Source organism: Camarhynchus parvulus, chromosome 7, assembly GCF_901933205.1.
Source record: "Camarhynchus parvulus chromosome 7, STF_HiC, whole genome shotgun sequence".
Taxonomy (NCBI): domain Eukaryota; kingdom Metazoa; phylum Chordata; class Aves; order Passeriformes; family Thraupidae; genus Camarhynchus; species Camarhynchus parvulus.
In genome coordinates, this window is record NC_044577.1 from 28,790,755 (window position 1) to 28,807,739 (window position 16,985).

General features: G+C 39.6%; 2 protein-coding genes across 6 annotated transcripts; one reads left to right on the top strand and one right to left on the bottom strand.

The window, feature by feature from the left end:
• Window positions 1–21: 21 nt before the first annotated feature.
• On the top strand, window positions 22–9,195 carry PARP9 (poly(ADP-ribose) polymerase family member 9). The gene is made up of 10 exons (XM_030952554.1): window positions 22–80; window positions 456–495; window positions 1,222–2,051; window positions 3,365–3,586; window positions 3,667–3,879; window positions 4,475–4,535; window positions 4,979–5,353; window positions 6,148–6,296; window positions 7,022–7,187; window positions 8,365–9,195. Exons 1-10 carry the CDS (start codon window positions 66–68, stop codon window positions 8,649–8,651), a joined length of 2,358 nt encoding a protein of 785 aa, XP_030808414.1. The 5' UTR covers window positions 22–65; the 3' UTR covers window positions 8,652–9,195.
• On the bottom strand, window positions 6,584–16,969 carry FAIM (Fas apoptotic inhibitory molecule). Of its 5 annotated transcripts, none has more exons than XM_030952558.1 (6): window positions 15,347–16,913; window positions 14,567–14,702; window positions 13,976–14,204; window positions 12,474–12,523; window positions 10,880–11,049; window positions 6,584–7,207 (listed from the first exon to the last, which is right to left on the bottom strand). In XM_030952558.1, exons 1-5 carry the CDS (start codon window positions 15,388–15,390, stop codon window positions 10,900–10,902), a joined length of 609 nt encoding a protein of 202 aa, XP_030808418.1. In that variant the 5' UTR covers window positions 15,391–16,913; the 3' UTR covers window positions 6,584–7,207; window positions 10,880–10,899. The 5 variants fall into 5 exon arrangements, with proteins under 5 accessions (XP_030808418.1, XP_030808416.1, XP_030808417.1 ...); XM_030952556.1 differs by lacking the exon at window positions 6,584–7,207 and adding an exon at window positions 16,924–16,961 and having other exon boundaries at window positions 9,194–11,049; window positions 15,347–15,404; XM_030952557.1 differs by lacking the exon at window positions 6,584–7,207 and having other exon boundaries at window positions 9,194–11,049; window positions 15,347–15,404; window positions 16,780–16,912.
• Window positions 16,970–16,985: the final 16 nt, after the last annotated feature.

The following is a 16,985-nucleotide window of genomic DNA, read 5'->3' on the forward strand; positions in this document are numbered from 1 at the left end:
TCGCTTTCGCTTTCGCTTCCCGCTCCGCCCGCAGCTCCGAGCGCTGAGGATCCGCCCTGAGCGAAATGGGGGTCGTCCAGGTAGAGGAGCGGGGCAGGGGGACAGGGGCCCGGGGTGGCGGGTGCCTCGGGCGTCCGAGCGCGGCGGGAGCTCCCGGCGGGGTTGAGGGGAACAGAACAGTCCCGTCCTGTTCTGGCCTGGCGCTCGGGAATGGCTCCGCCCGGCCTCTCACTCCTGAGAGTTATTCGGGGCCGGAGGAATCTGAGGGTAACTTCACCCACAGAGCTCCCGCAGCTCCGACCAGCATTTTAAACACTAGAAAACTTCGTATAGATGTTTGAAAAGCTGCTGCTGGTTTGATTTCAAACAGAATCTCTCCTGTAGGAAGGCAGCTCACGTACTTTATTGCTTGTAACATTTACTTTCTCTTTTTTTTTCTCTTTTTGTTACAATAGAGTTACGTTTCAGATTTCCTCAGAGGGAAGCCCGCTTTAGGTAAGCCTCTCATTTAGCCATCTGCGAAGTGTGTACTTGTACGTAAGTTGAAAACTGACAGCTGCTGCCAGCAAACCGGAAAACAAAAACAAAAAGCAACCTGAAATTCATAATTAATGTGAAATAGACACGGTTATGAATCAACATTATTATTAATTACTTCAACAGGACTTTCTTGCATTTCTCTTTTAAAAGCATGAACTCAGAAGTCTTTTAATGAGTCGGCATGTATGCTTTATAAGTGCAAAACGTCAGACTTTTTACAAGCAGGTAGTATACCCCAGAGGAAAGTTCAACTAAACTCACACAAATTGATTTTAACTAATTAACATAACTGCTGTAGTATAGTACTGCTGACATCTGCCAGGAGAGGGCTGTATAGCCATAGTAATACTGTAAAAACTGTTCCTTAAAAAATGTGGTTTAAAAAGCCTTTCTGAGTTCATACAAAATTCCATACAAAGAAGGAACTTGCTTGTGGGCTTTAAGTGCAGACCAAATGAGACTCATAGAATTAAAACTCAGTATAAGATCTCTGTGGCACAGTTAAATGAACCTCCTTGGGTTCTCTAAACCTCTGAAAAGGGGAGAGAAAAGATTAGAGTGTGTAAAAAATATTTAGCAATGGCAGTTGGATAAAATTGAGAGCTATAAACCACACTTCTAGATAAAAATAAATGTTTTGATAGTAATACCTTCTATTTCACTTTATATTCTGTATCCTAGGGTCAAACATCGTAATGGATGAGGTCAATTTGATGATGCCCATCAGTAAAGATGCCTATGAAGCTCTCAAGAGAAGAGAAAACTGTCTAAATAATCTCATTTCCAAAAGGTTTGCCTGTACATTGGCCTTTAGAAAAGCAGCAGAAAGCACTGGTGAAGTATACAGGAAAAAAGTAAAGTCGGGCATTGACGTTTGTGTTTATAAGGATGATCTCACCAGACACAAGGTTGATGCTGTGGTGAATGCAGCCAATGAGTATCTTGAACATGGAGCAGGTCTTGCTCTTGCCCTTGTAAAGGCTGGAGGGCCAGAAATAAAAGAGGAAAGCAAGCGTTATGTTCAAAGGTATGGAGAAGTCAAAGTTGGTGAAATAGCAGTGACAGGTGGAGGGAAGCTTCCTTGTAAGAAAATTATTCATGCAGCTGGTCCAAAGTGGCATCTTCCCGAAAAGGAAAGGTGTTGTGATCTACTTCGCAACGCTATTTTGAATGTTCTGCATTATGTTAGTGATCCAGGAAGAGCTTTAAAGTCTGTGGCTATCCCAGCAGTGAGTTCAGGTGTCTATGCCTTCCCAGTTGATTTGTGTTCTAAAGTGATTGTAATGGCTGTAAAGGAATTTGTTGAGACAAGTCCCCCAGGCTGTCTCAGGGAAATCCGCCTGGTGAACATTGAGGAGTCCACAGTGGCAGCCATAAAGAAGGCCTGTGAAAAGTTTCTGGGTGATACCAGTTCACTTGAAGAGACTGTGCCAGCTTCGCTAAGCTCACCTTACCTCATACATAAAAACATTCGCATGCGCATCATAGAACAACACCCCAAAGATCTGAAGGTAAGTCTGTCCTGTCATTTGTGCAACATGGTGCTGCCTCCAAGTCTTTGCAGGATTTGGAGCCCAAGAGTTCAGAACACATTTTGTATCAGTCCACTAAATGGTTTTCTTCTCAGTTTGACGAGAATTTACACATGGTAATTAAATCATAGTAGCAAGGAGTTGGTTTTTGTCTAAATGGGTGTTGAACTTTAGAATGTTTTTATTTTGTTTTTGTATACATGCTGTTATAACAGGAAGCAGCTAAAGATTGAATGATTTAATAATACATCTCTGCGTTAAGGTTTATCTTCTTCATATGTAGGAGTTCACATTTTATAATGTACTCCGTAGAAGTAGTCTCTTACTTTCTGCCTTGCCTTTTTTCCTATAATTTATGTTCTCATAACTCCATTACTGGAATTATTCAGCAAACACTGAAACAGATGATGTGCACCTTACCTTTAAATAGAGCATTACTTAAATTGTTTAACTTTTTAGCTAGAAAATCTGATGCAAAATAGATTACCTCAGTCATAGGAATTCAACAGAGCTCTTAGACTGCAAGGTACATCACAGGAATGGTGTTTACTTTTAGCAAATACTATATCTTAAAAAATAAATAAATTTTTATTTTAAAGAAGTGTCATAATTTAAAAGGAAGTTTGTTTTTTGGTGTAAGAACAAAGGATTGCAAAGTTGATCTTGCAGGGAATTTTATTAACCAATTCTACAGCACTGAAAGATGCACATGCCCTCAAGACCATGAGGAAAACATGTTCTTTTGTCTTTAGAAAATATTCAACAATTAAGGTTAGAACAATTACTGCTGTTATCAGCATTCTGTAAACAAGTTTTTTGTGGTTTTGATATTTGAAATACAGCGCACCTAGTATGGGAATCTGCTTTTTCCACTGGAAACAATTTGTATTGGAAACAATCTTAGCTTTGCAGTTCCCTTATGTGTACTGCCACTGCTATTTGGTGATGTGTCCTTGCTATCCTAAGGCTGGGATGACAGCCACATCCATAGTTCTTTCCTGCTGATAACTGGCACGTGGGTCGCTTAGATAGTGAGAGTAATAATTCTGTTCAGTGCACTCTTGATGACTGGAACAGCTTTGTGCACACTGTTGGTTTCTGTGCCACTGCAAAGTGCATACTTTGATGTATTCCAGTGCTCTAGTAGTAAGTAGTAGGAAAATTCAAGCAGCTGATCTGTGGCAGTCAGGCCTCTGTACAGGAATTGTGCTTAGAAAGAATGCTCTCTGTAATAGCAAGGCTTGCAAATAGTCAGTTTGTAGTACACTGAAATTTGCACTCTTTCCTTGCAGAATACAGCTATTGTTAACTTCATGGATGCCAGGGGTGAGCGTTCCTCTCAATCTTCAAGACTGCCGAAAAAAGAGAATCCAGCTTTTCAGAGGGAACTTCAGCATCATCTTAGACATCCAACACGTTTTAAGGAGCCCCAGATAATGGAAACCCATCAGCTGCCCTCTACATTTGTCCTGCCCGTGGCATTGCAATACCAGCACCCAGTGTTACAGCTTGAGGTGACCATTGCTTACTTTGGATCTCAGTGGATTTTCATGTTGGGTGATGTGAGGACTGAAAGACTTTTTTTTTCCTGCAGGAATTGAAGGATGCAGTGAAAAGATGCCTGGATCACTTTCAGGAACACTCATGTCCCTCAGTTTCTTTTCCAATAAATTGGTCACCAAAGCTGCCTGTTGACACAGTGGCAGACACCATGATCGAAGCAGTTTTAAATTTTGCCAGGGCATATCCTAAGAAGAAGAGAGAAGTGCAGTTTGTCATTTGCCCAGGCGACCGTGCTGCCTATGAGGTAACCAATTTGTTCTTAACTACCCATAAGGAAGACAGAAAACTCTAAAAGTATTTCCATAGATGACTAAAAATGATGATAGTCTGTTCTGTAGTAACAACGATTGTGAGCAGCAGGTCCCTTTGTGAAACTGTTACTCTCATTAACAGATATTCAGTCTTTGCAAATACTTTTGTATGGAGCTCTGAAGGCAGGACACCATCAACATATATGAGCTAACATAATAGAAGCTTTTCAAGTAGACAGGCAGGAGAATAGTCTGGATCTTAAAACTGAGTAAGGATGCATCAGCATTAAAATGCAAGTAATGAACACCTTTATCTTATGTGGTAGCATGACATAGGCCACAACCACAAGGAGTTGGTAAAGGTGCCACTCAGTGTGTAAGGTGTGTTACCTTAGGAGATGCAGAAGAACAGGAATGTATTTGATATTGTCAGGAATAACATTTTGGGAAAAGCTGACAAATGCCAGTGTTAACAATTTCAGAATCAGGGGTGGGGGTGTAAGCTGCTTGTCTAACAGAGTTTTGAAGATACTAATTGCATATTTGATTACAGATTGCAAACTGCTCCTAAACTTTTTATCTTTCAAGGTTGTCCTGAGAAAATTTTATTCAGCAAAATACAAACTGGAAAACAGAAGTGATCCTTTGGGTAAGTAATGAACAAAATGGGCATTTCCAGTAAATGAGTACTCCCAATTTGAAAATCTGTAATCACAGAATTCCCTTTAAAATAGGGAACTATTTTACACATTTACATATGTGTCTTGGGGAGAGGAGGAAGCAAAAACTCACGAGCACTTTGTATTTTTACATTTATAGGAATGGAACTGCGCAGACCCTTTTAAGACTTAAAATCCGTTGTCATTGCCTAATTTGTTGGAATAATTTAGTGAAAGGCAGATAAATTCTCCATATGTGTGTGTGTATCCTGGAAACCTTACCTCCTTATAGCTAATCTCTTTTTTGAGCATACCAGAAGAGTAGTGTGTTTCTTGCACTGTACAGCTGGGATTACAAGTAGGAATTTTTGTCAGCCCTTGAAAGCTGCTCACTCTTTCAATGCACTTGTATTAAAAAATATATATCTTCCAGGTACAGAGTCAGGCAGTCAGACTGCAAAAGAGCCTGCAAGCAGTGAACCCGTGATTGAACTTAAAGGGTGCACGCCCACAGCACTGGGAGCAGCGGAATCATGGCTCCAACAAGTAATGAAAATTCAGGAAGGTTCCCATGCTGTTATTAAAAACAACTACATTTTTTGCCTTGGTAAAGAGGAGTTTGCAGAACTCTCTCGACACCAGCCTTCCAGTGTATGTGTGTCAGAAGAAGTGAGAGATGGACGAGCAAAACTGGAACTTCAGGGCCCTCCTGATGTTTTGATTGATGTAGTGCTCGCAGCTGAAGAATTACTGCTTCGTGTACAAGAGAAGACTGTTGCTGAGCAAGAGAAACTGCTCTACTCAATGTGTATGTAAAGTAAATAGTGCCTAAACCCTAATTAAGTGCCTAAACAAGGCTAAGTATGAAGCAACATATATCTCTGTATTGCTGAGAGTGGGCAGACATGCATTTAGTTCACACACACATACTGAGTATTGCTTTAATTACTGATATCCCTGTACTTTCACCATGTGAGCCCCTGGAAGACCATTTGTTAGCTGTGGTCACTCACTTGGCAGTATTCCCAGTAGGGCACAGTTTATACAGGGGCTGGTCATGATGTATATCCAGCTGTAGTGGAGCTCCCTCCAGGATACCTTCACTCTAAAGCCTGGCCACTGGAGATTTACATTTACACACACCTTTGCTGAGCTCTTGCTGGCTACAGCTGGACCACTGTTGCAGGGCTCAGCAGTAGACTTGTTCTGCAGAGCTGTCATGAACAATTGATACAACTAATGGCATTACAGAAAGTTACTGAGTGATCAATTTTAATTTGTGTTTTGATAATCATTCAATATAGATACCTTTATATGAAAGCTCAGCTGTGAAGAGGTGTCATGGAGATCATAAATTGCTTTTCTTTATTTTCTTCTCTCCTGGTTTCTTTATAATAAATGCAGAAAAATAGAATACATTGACATACAATTTTGTATGTATATACTAGTCCTTCTCAATATTAGCCTCTGACAGTACTTCAGAGAACATTTAACATTCTTTGTTCCTAATTAAACCACCAGCTAAAGTAGCGGATCTGCCTCCCTTGCCTTTGCTTCAGGCATTACAATATATGAAAATTTTACTCCCTTATTCTTATCCAGGCCAAGCAGAAGCAGGCCAGCTTTCAGAAGGAGACTTTCACATGACAAGTACCACTGACTACATCCCGATTTCACCAGTAGACTGCCACCTCCAGGAGTTTAAAGACAGACAGAAAGAGTTTGAAAAAGCTGGACTTCATGTTCTCAGGGTAAAGAGGATATTAATGGAGAAACTGTATCTCAGCTCATATATTTGAACTAACATATTTCATGTAAGCGTAAAAAATTCAGATTAACTATTTCAATGCATTGCTTTTTAAAATTAAGATCAAATCAACCTCCTCAAACAGATCGAGTCTTCAATCCGAATTAATAGTATTTTAAATGTAATGCAAATAGTCACTCAAAAAGTGATTAAATTCTGAGAACTCTTTTTAATTGTACTGTATGTTCTCCCTCATACTTCATGCTTCAAATGCCCCTTTATAGAACTCTAGAGAAATATGAGATTGGTAGGGTAAATTAAGTACAATATTCCAGGACACTAATTCAGTGTCTATTTTCTTCTTGTGAGCTTGACACTAAAAACGTGCCAGAGCTCTGATCTGATTATGTGTTAAAGCTGGAATCATACTTGGGTATCACTGCTTTACTGAACAGGAGGTGGACTTAATCTCTTCAGCACAACTCAAGTACTGAAAGTCAGTACACCAGGAAATATTCCCAGTGATTTCAATGGGGGAGGCATGGGCTAGTGGTATGATTCTTTTTTTTGGATCAGTTGCACACTGCAGATACTTTGTCCATTATGTGGTCAATGCTTATAGGCTAAAGCAAAGGCTAAAGCATTGAAGAACATAGCCTGAATAAAAGCACTTATGGATTTCATAATTAGTCTCCATCTGCTTATGCTAAGCTGTTATTTATTTTACAGATTGAAAAGATACATAATCCACTTCTATATGCTGCATTCCAACAAATGATAAAAAAAGTAGATGGTAGCTTCAGAACAACTCAAAAATTGTACCAGAGTGTTCCTCCTGAGTTCTGTTGCTCAGTTTGCCAAACTGGATTTCACAGGATGTATTCTCCACCAGAAGGTAATAACTTGCTTTGGCACCTATAATCAAAATGAACAGTGACTGAATACTAAACTCAGGTTAAAATTAGAAAAAATGGCATTCCTCAACAAGAACTGTTTTTACTTGTATTTAGATTTGTATGAGCTTACTTTATTGTATACAGTAAGGTTTCCTGATACTGTAGAGCCAGCAAGGCTCTAGGAAGATAAGCCTGAATTCAAGGTAGCCCAAACACTAGACAGAATTACATGTAATTCCATGTGCAAGTTTTATTTTGTTGCATCCCTGTAAAGAAAGTCAGTGTCCTTATGTAGCTGCTGCAAACATGCAATTCAGCAGCCTGGTGCTCTAAAGCATGTTCAAGGGCATCACAGAACACTGAGGCTGGAAGGGGCTTCTGAGGGTCATGCAGCCCAGGCCCCTGCTCAGATCAGGTGTGGTCAGAGACAGCAGATGATTTCATTGCTTGGGCTTCCATTTGGAGTAAAGTACACTTGGAGGAAGGTTGTGAATCTATGAAATATTGTAGCAGACAGATGCTTTCAGAAGGGTAAAGAAAAAGCATTCAGTGCTTCATCCTGCAGGAAGTGAAGTGTGTGATATTTTGCATGTCAATTGCAGAATGGGATTTCAAGCAATAAACTGTTCAAAAAGTGGAGATTTGCCTTTGTCTGTGTAATGTACATGGACACTTCCAAACTTTAAAAGCAGTAAGAGGATGGTCTAATTTCTTTGCACTTTTCCATTTGATACTGTAACAGCACTTCATGTGACATTTTTCATATAAATATCAAAGCTTTTTTTGTAGTTTACATTATCAAGATCTTGCTGCCTTTTATTGTTTATCAGAGTCCCTTGTACATGATGACTGAAGTGTGAGTCATATATTTATTTTATATAAATCCTTTAGACCTTGATGATTCAATCACTGCATTAAGAGATAAATCTGAACAGTTAGTACTGGAGTAGCAGTTAACTGGAATGGCCATCAGCTGTCATTGCTCATGGTTTCAGCGGGAAGTCAGTGCAAGCATCAGAGCCACTCCATGAAAATTAACTTCCAAAAGGATGGCACACATTGAGCAGTCACATCACTTGTAACCCAGAATCAAGCAGCAGTCTCTTGGAACTCCCACCCTGAAAGAATCAGCTGCTAAATGCTTTCTCTTCTGAAAATTTTTCTTTCTCTTTCCAGAACAAAAATACGGAGCTGGCATCTACTTTACAACAAACCCAAGGTACCTGACCAAGGATAAAGCTACAGGGGAAATGGATTCTAAAATGTACGTGTTTGAGGCTGATGTAGTAACTGGCAAATACACTACAGGCCAGCCATCTTGTATTATGCCACCAGCCCTGGATGGGAATGCCTTTACATTTTATGACAGTTTAGTAGATAACTTGAACTATCCTGAGACCTTTGTCATTTTCAATGGTTTTGCAGCCCTTCCACAGTATTTGCTGACTTGTTCCCCACTGTAGCTCCTGGAGGAAACAAGCAGGATCCTCAGTGGGAATAGAGCAGAACTGTAGCTATGGTAAAGACCCTCTGAGAACAAAGTCTAGCGCTTAGATTTAAGGGGATGCTCTGCTTAGTAGTGTGCTATGGTCAGAGTGCTTCCTGAAAAGTTCTCTGAAATATTTGTGAACAAAAGAGTAAGTTAACATCTTAAAGAGATAAGGACAAAATTACCTGTGAATGGAAGCAGAAAACATTCCAAAACACAGTGTAACATTTAACATTAACATTTAACATACCTGATCATTTACTTTATTCCTTAACGTGATCTCAGCTTGTGACTGACTATATGCTTGATGTTTGTGTAGGCTGTCATTCTTCCACTGCGTTTTCTTAATCTGACATATTGCATATTTCAGGGAAGCACAATAATTCTTGGTTGTGCCTTTTCAGTCTTAAGTTTTCTTTTGACTTAAGATAGGAGAATGTAGCAGATGAGAGCTGTTTTCTGCTTAGGGACATGCTATTATATACATTTATGACAAACATGAGGCAATACTTCATAATTTCTTACAATGGTTGCTGTACAGTTTTATTAGTTACTTCAAGCACTGTAGATGCACATATTCAAAATAAAAAGTATGAATGTCACTATCTGTTAACTTGTATTTTTCTGTAGTCTTAAGAATGTGATTTGTACTGTACATGAGCTTCAGATTTCTCAGCAGCATTCAATCTCTTTGGAAGGTTACAAAATAGTAGAGAACTGGTTCAAGCTACAGCTTGAAATTATTTTTCAATTAATCTACCTTTACCAACATCTTTTAAAGATTACATTGTCAGCCTTGTAGCCAGGAATCCCCACACTGCTTCTGCAATGACCTGAAGGAAATACACGGAAAAGCCCAAGAGCTGTTACAGTAATTCCAGTGTAAAAGGTGATTCAGTCCAGCACTTGGGTACCTGGAAACTTCCTCTAGTAAAGCCTGCTGATGGCGAACAGTCTGATCTCTAAAACACAGATGAAATTAGCATTTAATAAAACTTTTCAAAATGATTTGTTAATGGATTCCCAGGATGCTTGTACTGTACCTGCAACTCCTGAGCTAGTAGTTGTAGTGCTAGGAACCATTCACAAGTCCAAAAGAAATTAAGTTATAAAAGTTTAATTCTGAATTCCGAGGTTACAAGTGGAAATATTTTTTAACCATTGCAAAATAAACTTTTAGATTAATATATTATTATTTTGGGTTTTTTAAAAATTATTTTTAAGATTAGCTATGCTTGCTGTTTCAAAGATGGTTTTGTAGTGTGAGTCTCTAACACAAGAGTTTTGTTCTCAAGTCCAAAGGTTGCTCTTAGAAATTATGCTGCAATTCTGAAAACAGAATTAGTCTATTCCTATTTTAACTATTCCATTAAAGTAATCAACTGTTTTCCATTTCTGTCCCCTTGTTCCTCATATTTCTTGATTCACACATTACTGCCATAAAAACACAGAGTTGTAGATTTAAGATTTGTTAGCACTGAACAAAGGTAAGTTCTTATGTCAGCATGCTCCAAGAGATATTTTTAAAGGGGTTTCATGGCAGGAATTAGTTTTTCTTCTATTTTCTTTTTTGAAAAAACTCAGTAATAAGTTTCTGAACTACAGCATCACTTTCCAGAACACCGAAAGGAATGTTATTTTTGGCACAATGTAACATCTTGCTCCTAGTGGGAATGGAGAACAGTTTTCATAACTCAGTATTAATTAAATACTGTAACACAAGTATTGGTAACTATGTATTCCATTATTAACCTTTTTATTAACTATGTAGTCTCCCTTAACTGTATGTGAAAAGGTCCGTAGTCAGTTTAATAGAAAAAATAATTCTAGAGAAAGCTTTTAACATCTTACTCTTGTGCTCAATACAGGCTTTCTCTTCCCTCCATAGTTAAGGATTGATTCAGTGTTACTGAATATTTATCTTTCATTTTATTATAGCGTGATTTTTCCTGACGTATAATTTCTGTTTCACCAGTGTTCTCCACATGTAGTGATATGCTATATATTCTAGATATATATATATAGCTTTTTTTAAAAACTGGTAATGTAAGAGGTTGTATATAATTATTTTCATCTGGTCCTCAAAAAGAATAATTTTGTGTACAGAAACTAGAAAATAAACCCAGCACAAACTAGATGTACCAAGTAGTACATATTAAAATAATTACCACAGTAATTGAAAATTCCTGATCTTAGTCCTACCATAATCAGTTAACCAGAGGCTATTCCACAGCCTCTGGGATTTCTCTGTTGTCCACAATAAGGGTATGAATAATTCCTTCCTTTCGTTTCCCACTACTGACAGCCTTAATGCAACAGCTGTGGTCAGCAACAGTGAAGTGAGTTTCAGTCCCATCTTCCACAAATTCACCCTGGGAGAAAGGAGACAAGAATAAAAACAGACATTTGATATTTTAATAAATGAAAAGCTCGAATGCATCAATGTCAAGATCACCTGCAGTTGCCACAGTTACAGAAGCTTTAGGTACCTGTGACAAGGACTGCCTGAAAGCTGAACAAAGCTGCTGAATTTCAGGCTGGGCTCTGTCAAGGTGCCCAGTTAAAGACTGGTGGGTATCAGATGACAATGAAAATGTCACACAATCAGAAGTGGTAAGGTTGGAGTTTGTGAATCAATACTACTGATTCATGTCAGTAAACAAAACCAGAAAAGGCAGCACCCTGCCAAGTTGTGCTGCACAGCCAGTAGGTGCCACACAAACCTGTGCTCAAGTGGCAGTGAAAGGTGAAGTATTCAGGATGCCTTCTACGGCAGAGTCCTGAATCAAGCACAACAGTTGTGTATCTTGGATACACATCTCCTGCTGCAGTTCTGAAATTTCCTATTATAGATTATCCCAGGTATGGCTGTGTTTTTGTCATGATGTTTGTGACAGCAGAACTAATGGGCGCTGCTCTAATGGAAGCACAGTTTGGCACTAAACCTGCACTCACAGCTTGCAAGGACACCTCAGAGTGCTTTCAATACATTGTAGAAAACGCTGAGCCATCAGGAGCAGAAGTCCTGACTTACTGGAAGAGGAGGCTTCTTCCACTGATTACTAAGCAAACATTTGGTGAATCTTTTCATCCTGCTCTCAGGTATAGCAGAACTGTTGATTTTACCATTTGTACTCATCCAGGGGCTTCCTTGTGGCAGCAGTAAAAACTTTGACGCCCTCTGGTGAGAAAGCACATCCTTCAAGGATGGGGAAGCCTACCTGGTGTGCATATTGAAAATCATCAAAAAACAGAAAGACAGCAAACAGATTAAACCACCCAGCTGTCAGCCTGCTCTGAAAATTAATGCAGATGTGATCAAGATAGAAGATTTGATTTGTTCCAATGAGGCTCTTAAGCCCTAAGTATTAGGAACATCTCAAAATGGCAAAAAGCATGAGTCATAACAGACTACATGTGTTCAACTTTCAGTGACAACTATTACAAGCAGGTTTGGATGCAGTGGCTCTACGCTCTGCATCAAACTCAAATCCTTCCCAATCACCACAGAGTTTTCTCCCTAACAACCTTGCACAACTGACTCAAATTTCTTCTGTTTGTCGGAAAAGGGCAAAGAAAAGCATCATTTATCCTTAAACAAGCAGATGTTTGACATATGAACTGAAATACTGCCCATTATAAAATTCAGTGAAGGTCATTTGGAACAGACCAGGAGCATCCTGGCTGCCTTGGCCTCTTTGGTAAAGGGAGATAGTGTGCCCCTCTAAAGCTTATTCTGCCAAGCTTTGCTTATGTATCCATAGCCTGGGAAGAGCCTTTGGAAAGGATCACATACCGCTGTTTCCATTTTTTGACCGTTGCACCACACATCCATAGTGTCCTTTTCTGTGAAGGAAAAGAAAAACAAGGTAGAAAGAACAAGGTTGTTGTATTTTGGGCTTTTTTTTTGTCCCTACAAACAAGGATATAGAGATTTTAAAAATCTATTGTTGAATTTTAATTTCAATTCCCAAAAGAAGTTCCTAAGTAGCTGTAGTACCTGAGCTACAGTGCTTGTTCTCATGTTGGAGAGAGAGGAGTATGTGTCATCAACTTTTGCTTTGAAGATACATTTTTACCCCTCACTAGCCCTGGCTATTAACACTGTGTTGTTCTGAATAGTGCCAGAAATGCTCTGACAGTCTTAAATGAAAATATTAAAAGACAGAAAAATGAAGTAATTTCTGCTAATTATTTGAGTGCTGGTTATTCAATAAAGCTCTAACTCTTTTTCCAGGTCAAATTAGTTCAAAAGCAGCATTATTTCACATCCATCAAACTGTCTGTACTCTTAATATTTTGAAAGCACCAAGTACCACTTTAAATATCAATCTTAGGGGTTTTTTGAACTTGAAACAGAATATTCTTTTACTTCTCTCAGCACATCCTCCTTAAATTATTTTGCTGTAGAATTCCCTTTACTGACACTGTCATTGACACAACATCAGCAGAGAGCTTAACCCTGCTTGCCTTTCCAGTAAGCATAGGGAGATTAAAATTCTATGAAGACTTAACTGTTTCTGTCTAAAACTGTCTTTCTTCATTGCTCCCCTTCATCTTAGGGCAGTTCATTTTGTCCTGAGGTTTAAGAAGAAATCATAGTCTGAAATCTCTCATCTCCAGCTCTAACCATACAGCAGTGCCCAAGTGGAAGTTTTCCCACTAGATGCCATGGACAAATTCCTCAAGGGATCGCTTCCTCCCACCTGCTTGTAATGTAACTGGGAAATGGAGGGCAGAAGAGAAGCAATGTATTGCCTTACTATTAAGAAAGTGAAAGAACATCATTGGAAGGTTTTAGTTTAATTTTGTAGATAAGAAGCGATGCAGAAAAAAGGATGCTCATCAATCTATCGAAAATAGGGAATAACATTGTTGCACTTCAGATAAAGACTTCTTGACCATGGCTGATGATTTTTGGTAGGAAAGCCTGGTTACCTGCTGAACAAACTTAGACCCACGTCAGGTTTGATCACAATGCAGGTAAAATTTCTGTAACAGGCTTCACCTGGAGAACTGCCTTGCCAGGGCAGCTCTATGGATGCAGCAGCAGTAATGCTTCCCAACTTTTTTTTTTCTCCCAAATCTAGACCACACTGCTTTAGACTCACACATGTATAACAAGACCATTACTTTTCAGACTGTCTTTGGCATCTCATTCCAAACTTCCACATCCCCCAGGCTTTTATGCTGCATCAGAGCTACCTACCGAACTGTGCTTTCTCTTAATTACCAGTTTTTAAATGCACACAAGTTCATTCAAAGGCAGCAACATGTAGTCACTCAATGTTTACTTACCTAGGACAATTCTATAGTCTGTCCCTCCCAAGTTCAATATCCAAGTATTGGTTGTTTTTAACCTGTTTTCTATATACTGCTTGAGACTCTTTCCATTGATCTCCAAAGTATATTCATATGCAAAGCCACTGACTGCATCAATGTTAATAGCAGCTTTAGTTTTAGTAGCTCCAACAGTGAATGTTTCTTTACCCACTAATTTAAACATCCATTCTCTTCTTATTTCTTCCTGAAGAAAAAAACCAAAGACAGTGGGTATTAATTGAAAAACCTGAGTGCATGTTTTAATATTAAAAAATAGAACTGGAACTCAGGAGACAGCTCAGTACTGAACTACTATTTGGGAATGAATGCATACATGGTGCTTTGTATGCACAGAGTGCCTCTGCCCAAGGACAGTAAAGCACTTCATGAATACTCACACCTTAACTGGAACTGAAAAAAAGAATGATGCATTTTATTAAACTAGGTAATTAACTGAATGTACCTCACTCGCATTTATTAGCCTTTTGTTTGTTGTGATGTGTGTTGCATGGAAGTGCACTTATATAATCTGTATCACAGTGAATTTTGAGCACATAGCAATTTCACCTTTCCATCAACATAGACAACACGCTTTCCTGAAGTGGTCCCATGTTCAAATTCAATCTTATGAACACCATCACTTAAAGCTACTTCCCAAACAGCCACCAAATCTGTCATCTTCTCTAAGTGGCTGTACCGAGACCTAAGGAGAAACCAACAAAGTAAATTAATTGGCATTGAAAGTTCAAGTCCCAGTCTCTGCAGTTCAAAGCTTTACTGCTTCTTCTGTGCTTGTATTTGCACTTTTTGCAAATACAAAATGAGACTTGAAAGAATAAGCTTACAGAACTGCTTATATTTTCATGTTTTTCAGACATTCAAATATGACAAAACATCACAAAATATAAACAGTTAAACAGACTCATTTTGACAAACAGTACAAAGACACAGCTACCCATCTAACCTCTAAAACTCCAATTTCAGGTGACAATAGGTAACAAAATTATATTTAGTTTTAAGATACTCCTGGACAGTTCTGCTATTTCTTGGTAGGCATTAAAATATACTATTTGATTGGTCTCAAAGAAAGTGTTTCAGCTTTTTAGACTTGAAAAAATAGTATGACCAGTTTAGCTATTTGTCGTGTTAACAGATTTGTCTCTAATCTCATAAACACTACCTACATCATTTGGATACGCAACTGTGCACACGTAGACACAGGGGAATGGATCTGGCAAGATATCCTTTTATTCAAGTAACTTTAAAGTTTAGATACAGTCATCAGTGACCACTGGAACTGTGGATATCTTTCCAAATCTGCTCATATCACAGTTCTGATTTTTTTACCTTATTTCATCGTCACAGACAGTAATCTCCTCACTGGATGCCATAGAAGCGAAAAGAGCTTTAATCCAATTAGCAGCAAGAAAAAATAGAAAAGCAGAATAGTAGGAGAGAAGTGCTGAAGTCTAAAGTTTCATCATTTTCTCCAGCTAAGATAAAGGACATTTTTAAAAGCATCATTAACTAACATGCAGTGCTGTTGTATATATGATAAAATAAAAACACTTAAAATACAACTATCTTTCTCTAAGACAGAAAGGCAAGTGTATTTTAAAAATATTTAAATTAAATAATATTTAAATAATTTAAAAAATATTGTATTTTACAAAACCAAATAAGTGCTAGTAAAGTTTGTCCTACCTTTACTAGCTCCTCATAACTTTACTGGATGGAAAAATAAGCTGCCTGATTTGCAAGACAGAGGTTAGAAATTAACAGCTTGACCAAAGCAGGAACCCAATCCAGAGCTGCACATCTCAGTCCCAAACCATAATGAATGTGAGACTGGAAGAGCACAGGCAATAATTTCACCTCCTCCCTTTTCTAAACCACTGTAGCAGCTTTCAACAAGCACATTAGTAAATTTGACCTGGCAATTCAGTCACAAAATCTATGTGTGCCACAAGGAACTAATTTCTTACTTAAGAGGATTTTAGACCACGACGGTGTTTTACAACCACCAGTTTTTAATGTATTATTTTCACTCATTATTTCATCATGATCTGTCATGTCTGTACCTATCAATAAACAAACAGATAATAACACGTGCTAATAAATTAGGACGTTGTTTTGCCGCTCCTGAAGTTTCTGGTTCCTGCGAAGGCGGCATCCCTGGGCACACGGTGGGAGTCAGGCAGGGAATATTTCCCTCCTCTGCTCCAGGGAGCAGGCTCGGCACAGACTCGCGGCAGGGATTAGCACAAGGGGCGGCCTCGGGCACGCAGGAGATGCCCGAAGAGGTGTCCTGGACAGCCCAGAGCCCTCATCACGCCGGGCAGGCCGCAACCCTGCGGCGTGGGCTTTCGGCATCATTTAGGATCAATGCTGAAAGGGTTAGGAACCATCCCAGAACACCCAAAATCCTTTTTTAAATTTTTCCCCTCAAATCATGGTAAGGAAGCGATACACATTTATTTTGCACCAAGCCCGAACGCAGACTCTAGCCAGGGGTGTTTGCTGAGGCCAGCGATCCCCCCGCATCCCAAGGGAAAGTCGGGCGCTCCCCATGAGGGAGCGGGCGCGGCGCCTGCGGCCCCCGCTCCGAACCAGGGACACACGGCACCGCTGCACCACCGCCTCTAGTCACCGACCAACTCAGCAGCCCGAGGCGGTGTTTACTCCTTCACACGGAAGGGCTCGTTCTGAAAACTAGGCTGGGATTACGGCTCCCAGACCATCCACCTAATCCCGGCAGCGCTCATCGCGGGATGGCATACCGGGAAATGCATGAGCTCCAAAGACGGCAAATCTGCCCCCACCGTTACCGCCAGCAACGAGCTTTTTCCATTTCTTCCTGTCTTTATTTTTTGTTTTTATTAGCCCCGCGCCCGCCGCAGCTCCCGCTGCGTCCCCGCTCCTACCTCCGCCCGGTCTCCTCCCCTCGCCTCCCGCGCCGCAAAATGGCGGCGCCCGCGCAGCGCCG

Excerpts from the sequence above, each read along its gene's own strand:
- PARP9 (XM_030952554.1), top strand. Across the intron at positions 3,880-4,474 it reads GCGACCGTGCTGCCTATGAG|GTTGTCCTGAGAAAATTTTA; the intron begins GTAACCAATTTG and ends TTATCTTTCAAG. Across the intron at positions 4,536-4,978 it reads AAACAGAAGTGATCCTTTGG|GTACAGAGTCAGGCAGTCAG; the intron begins GTAAGTAATGAA and ends TATATCTTCCAG.
- FAIM (XM_030952558.1), bottom strand. The coding sequence starts at position 15,390 with ATGGCATCCAGTGAGGAGATTACTGTCTGTGACGATGAAATAAG. Across the intron at positions 14,703-15,346 it reads GTCTGTGACGATGAAATAAG|GTCTCGGTACAGCCACTTAG; the intron begins GTAAAAAAATCA and ends GTTTCTCCTTAG. Across the intron at positions 12,524-13,975 it reads AGACTATAGAATTGTCCTAG|AAAAGGACACTATGGATGTG; the intron begins GTAAGTAAACAT and ends TTTCCTTCACAG.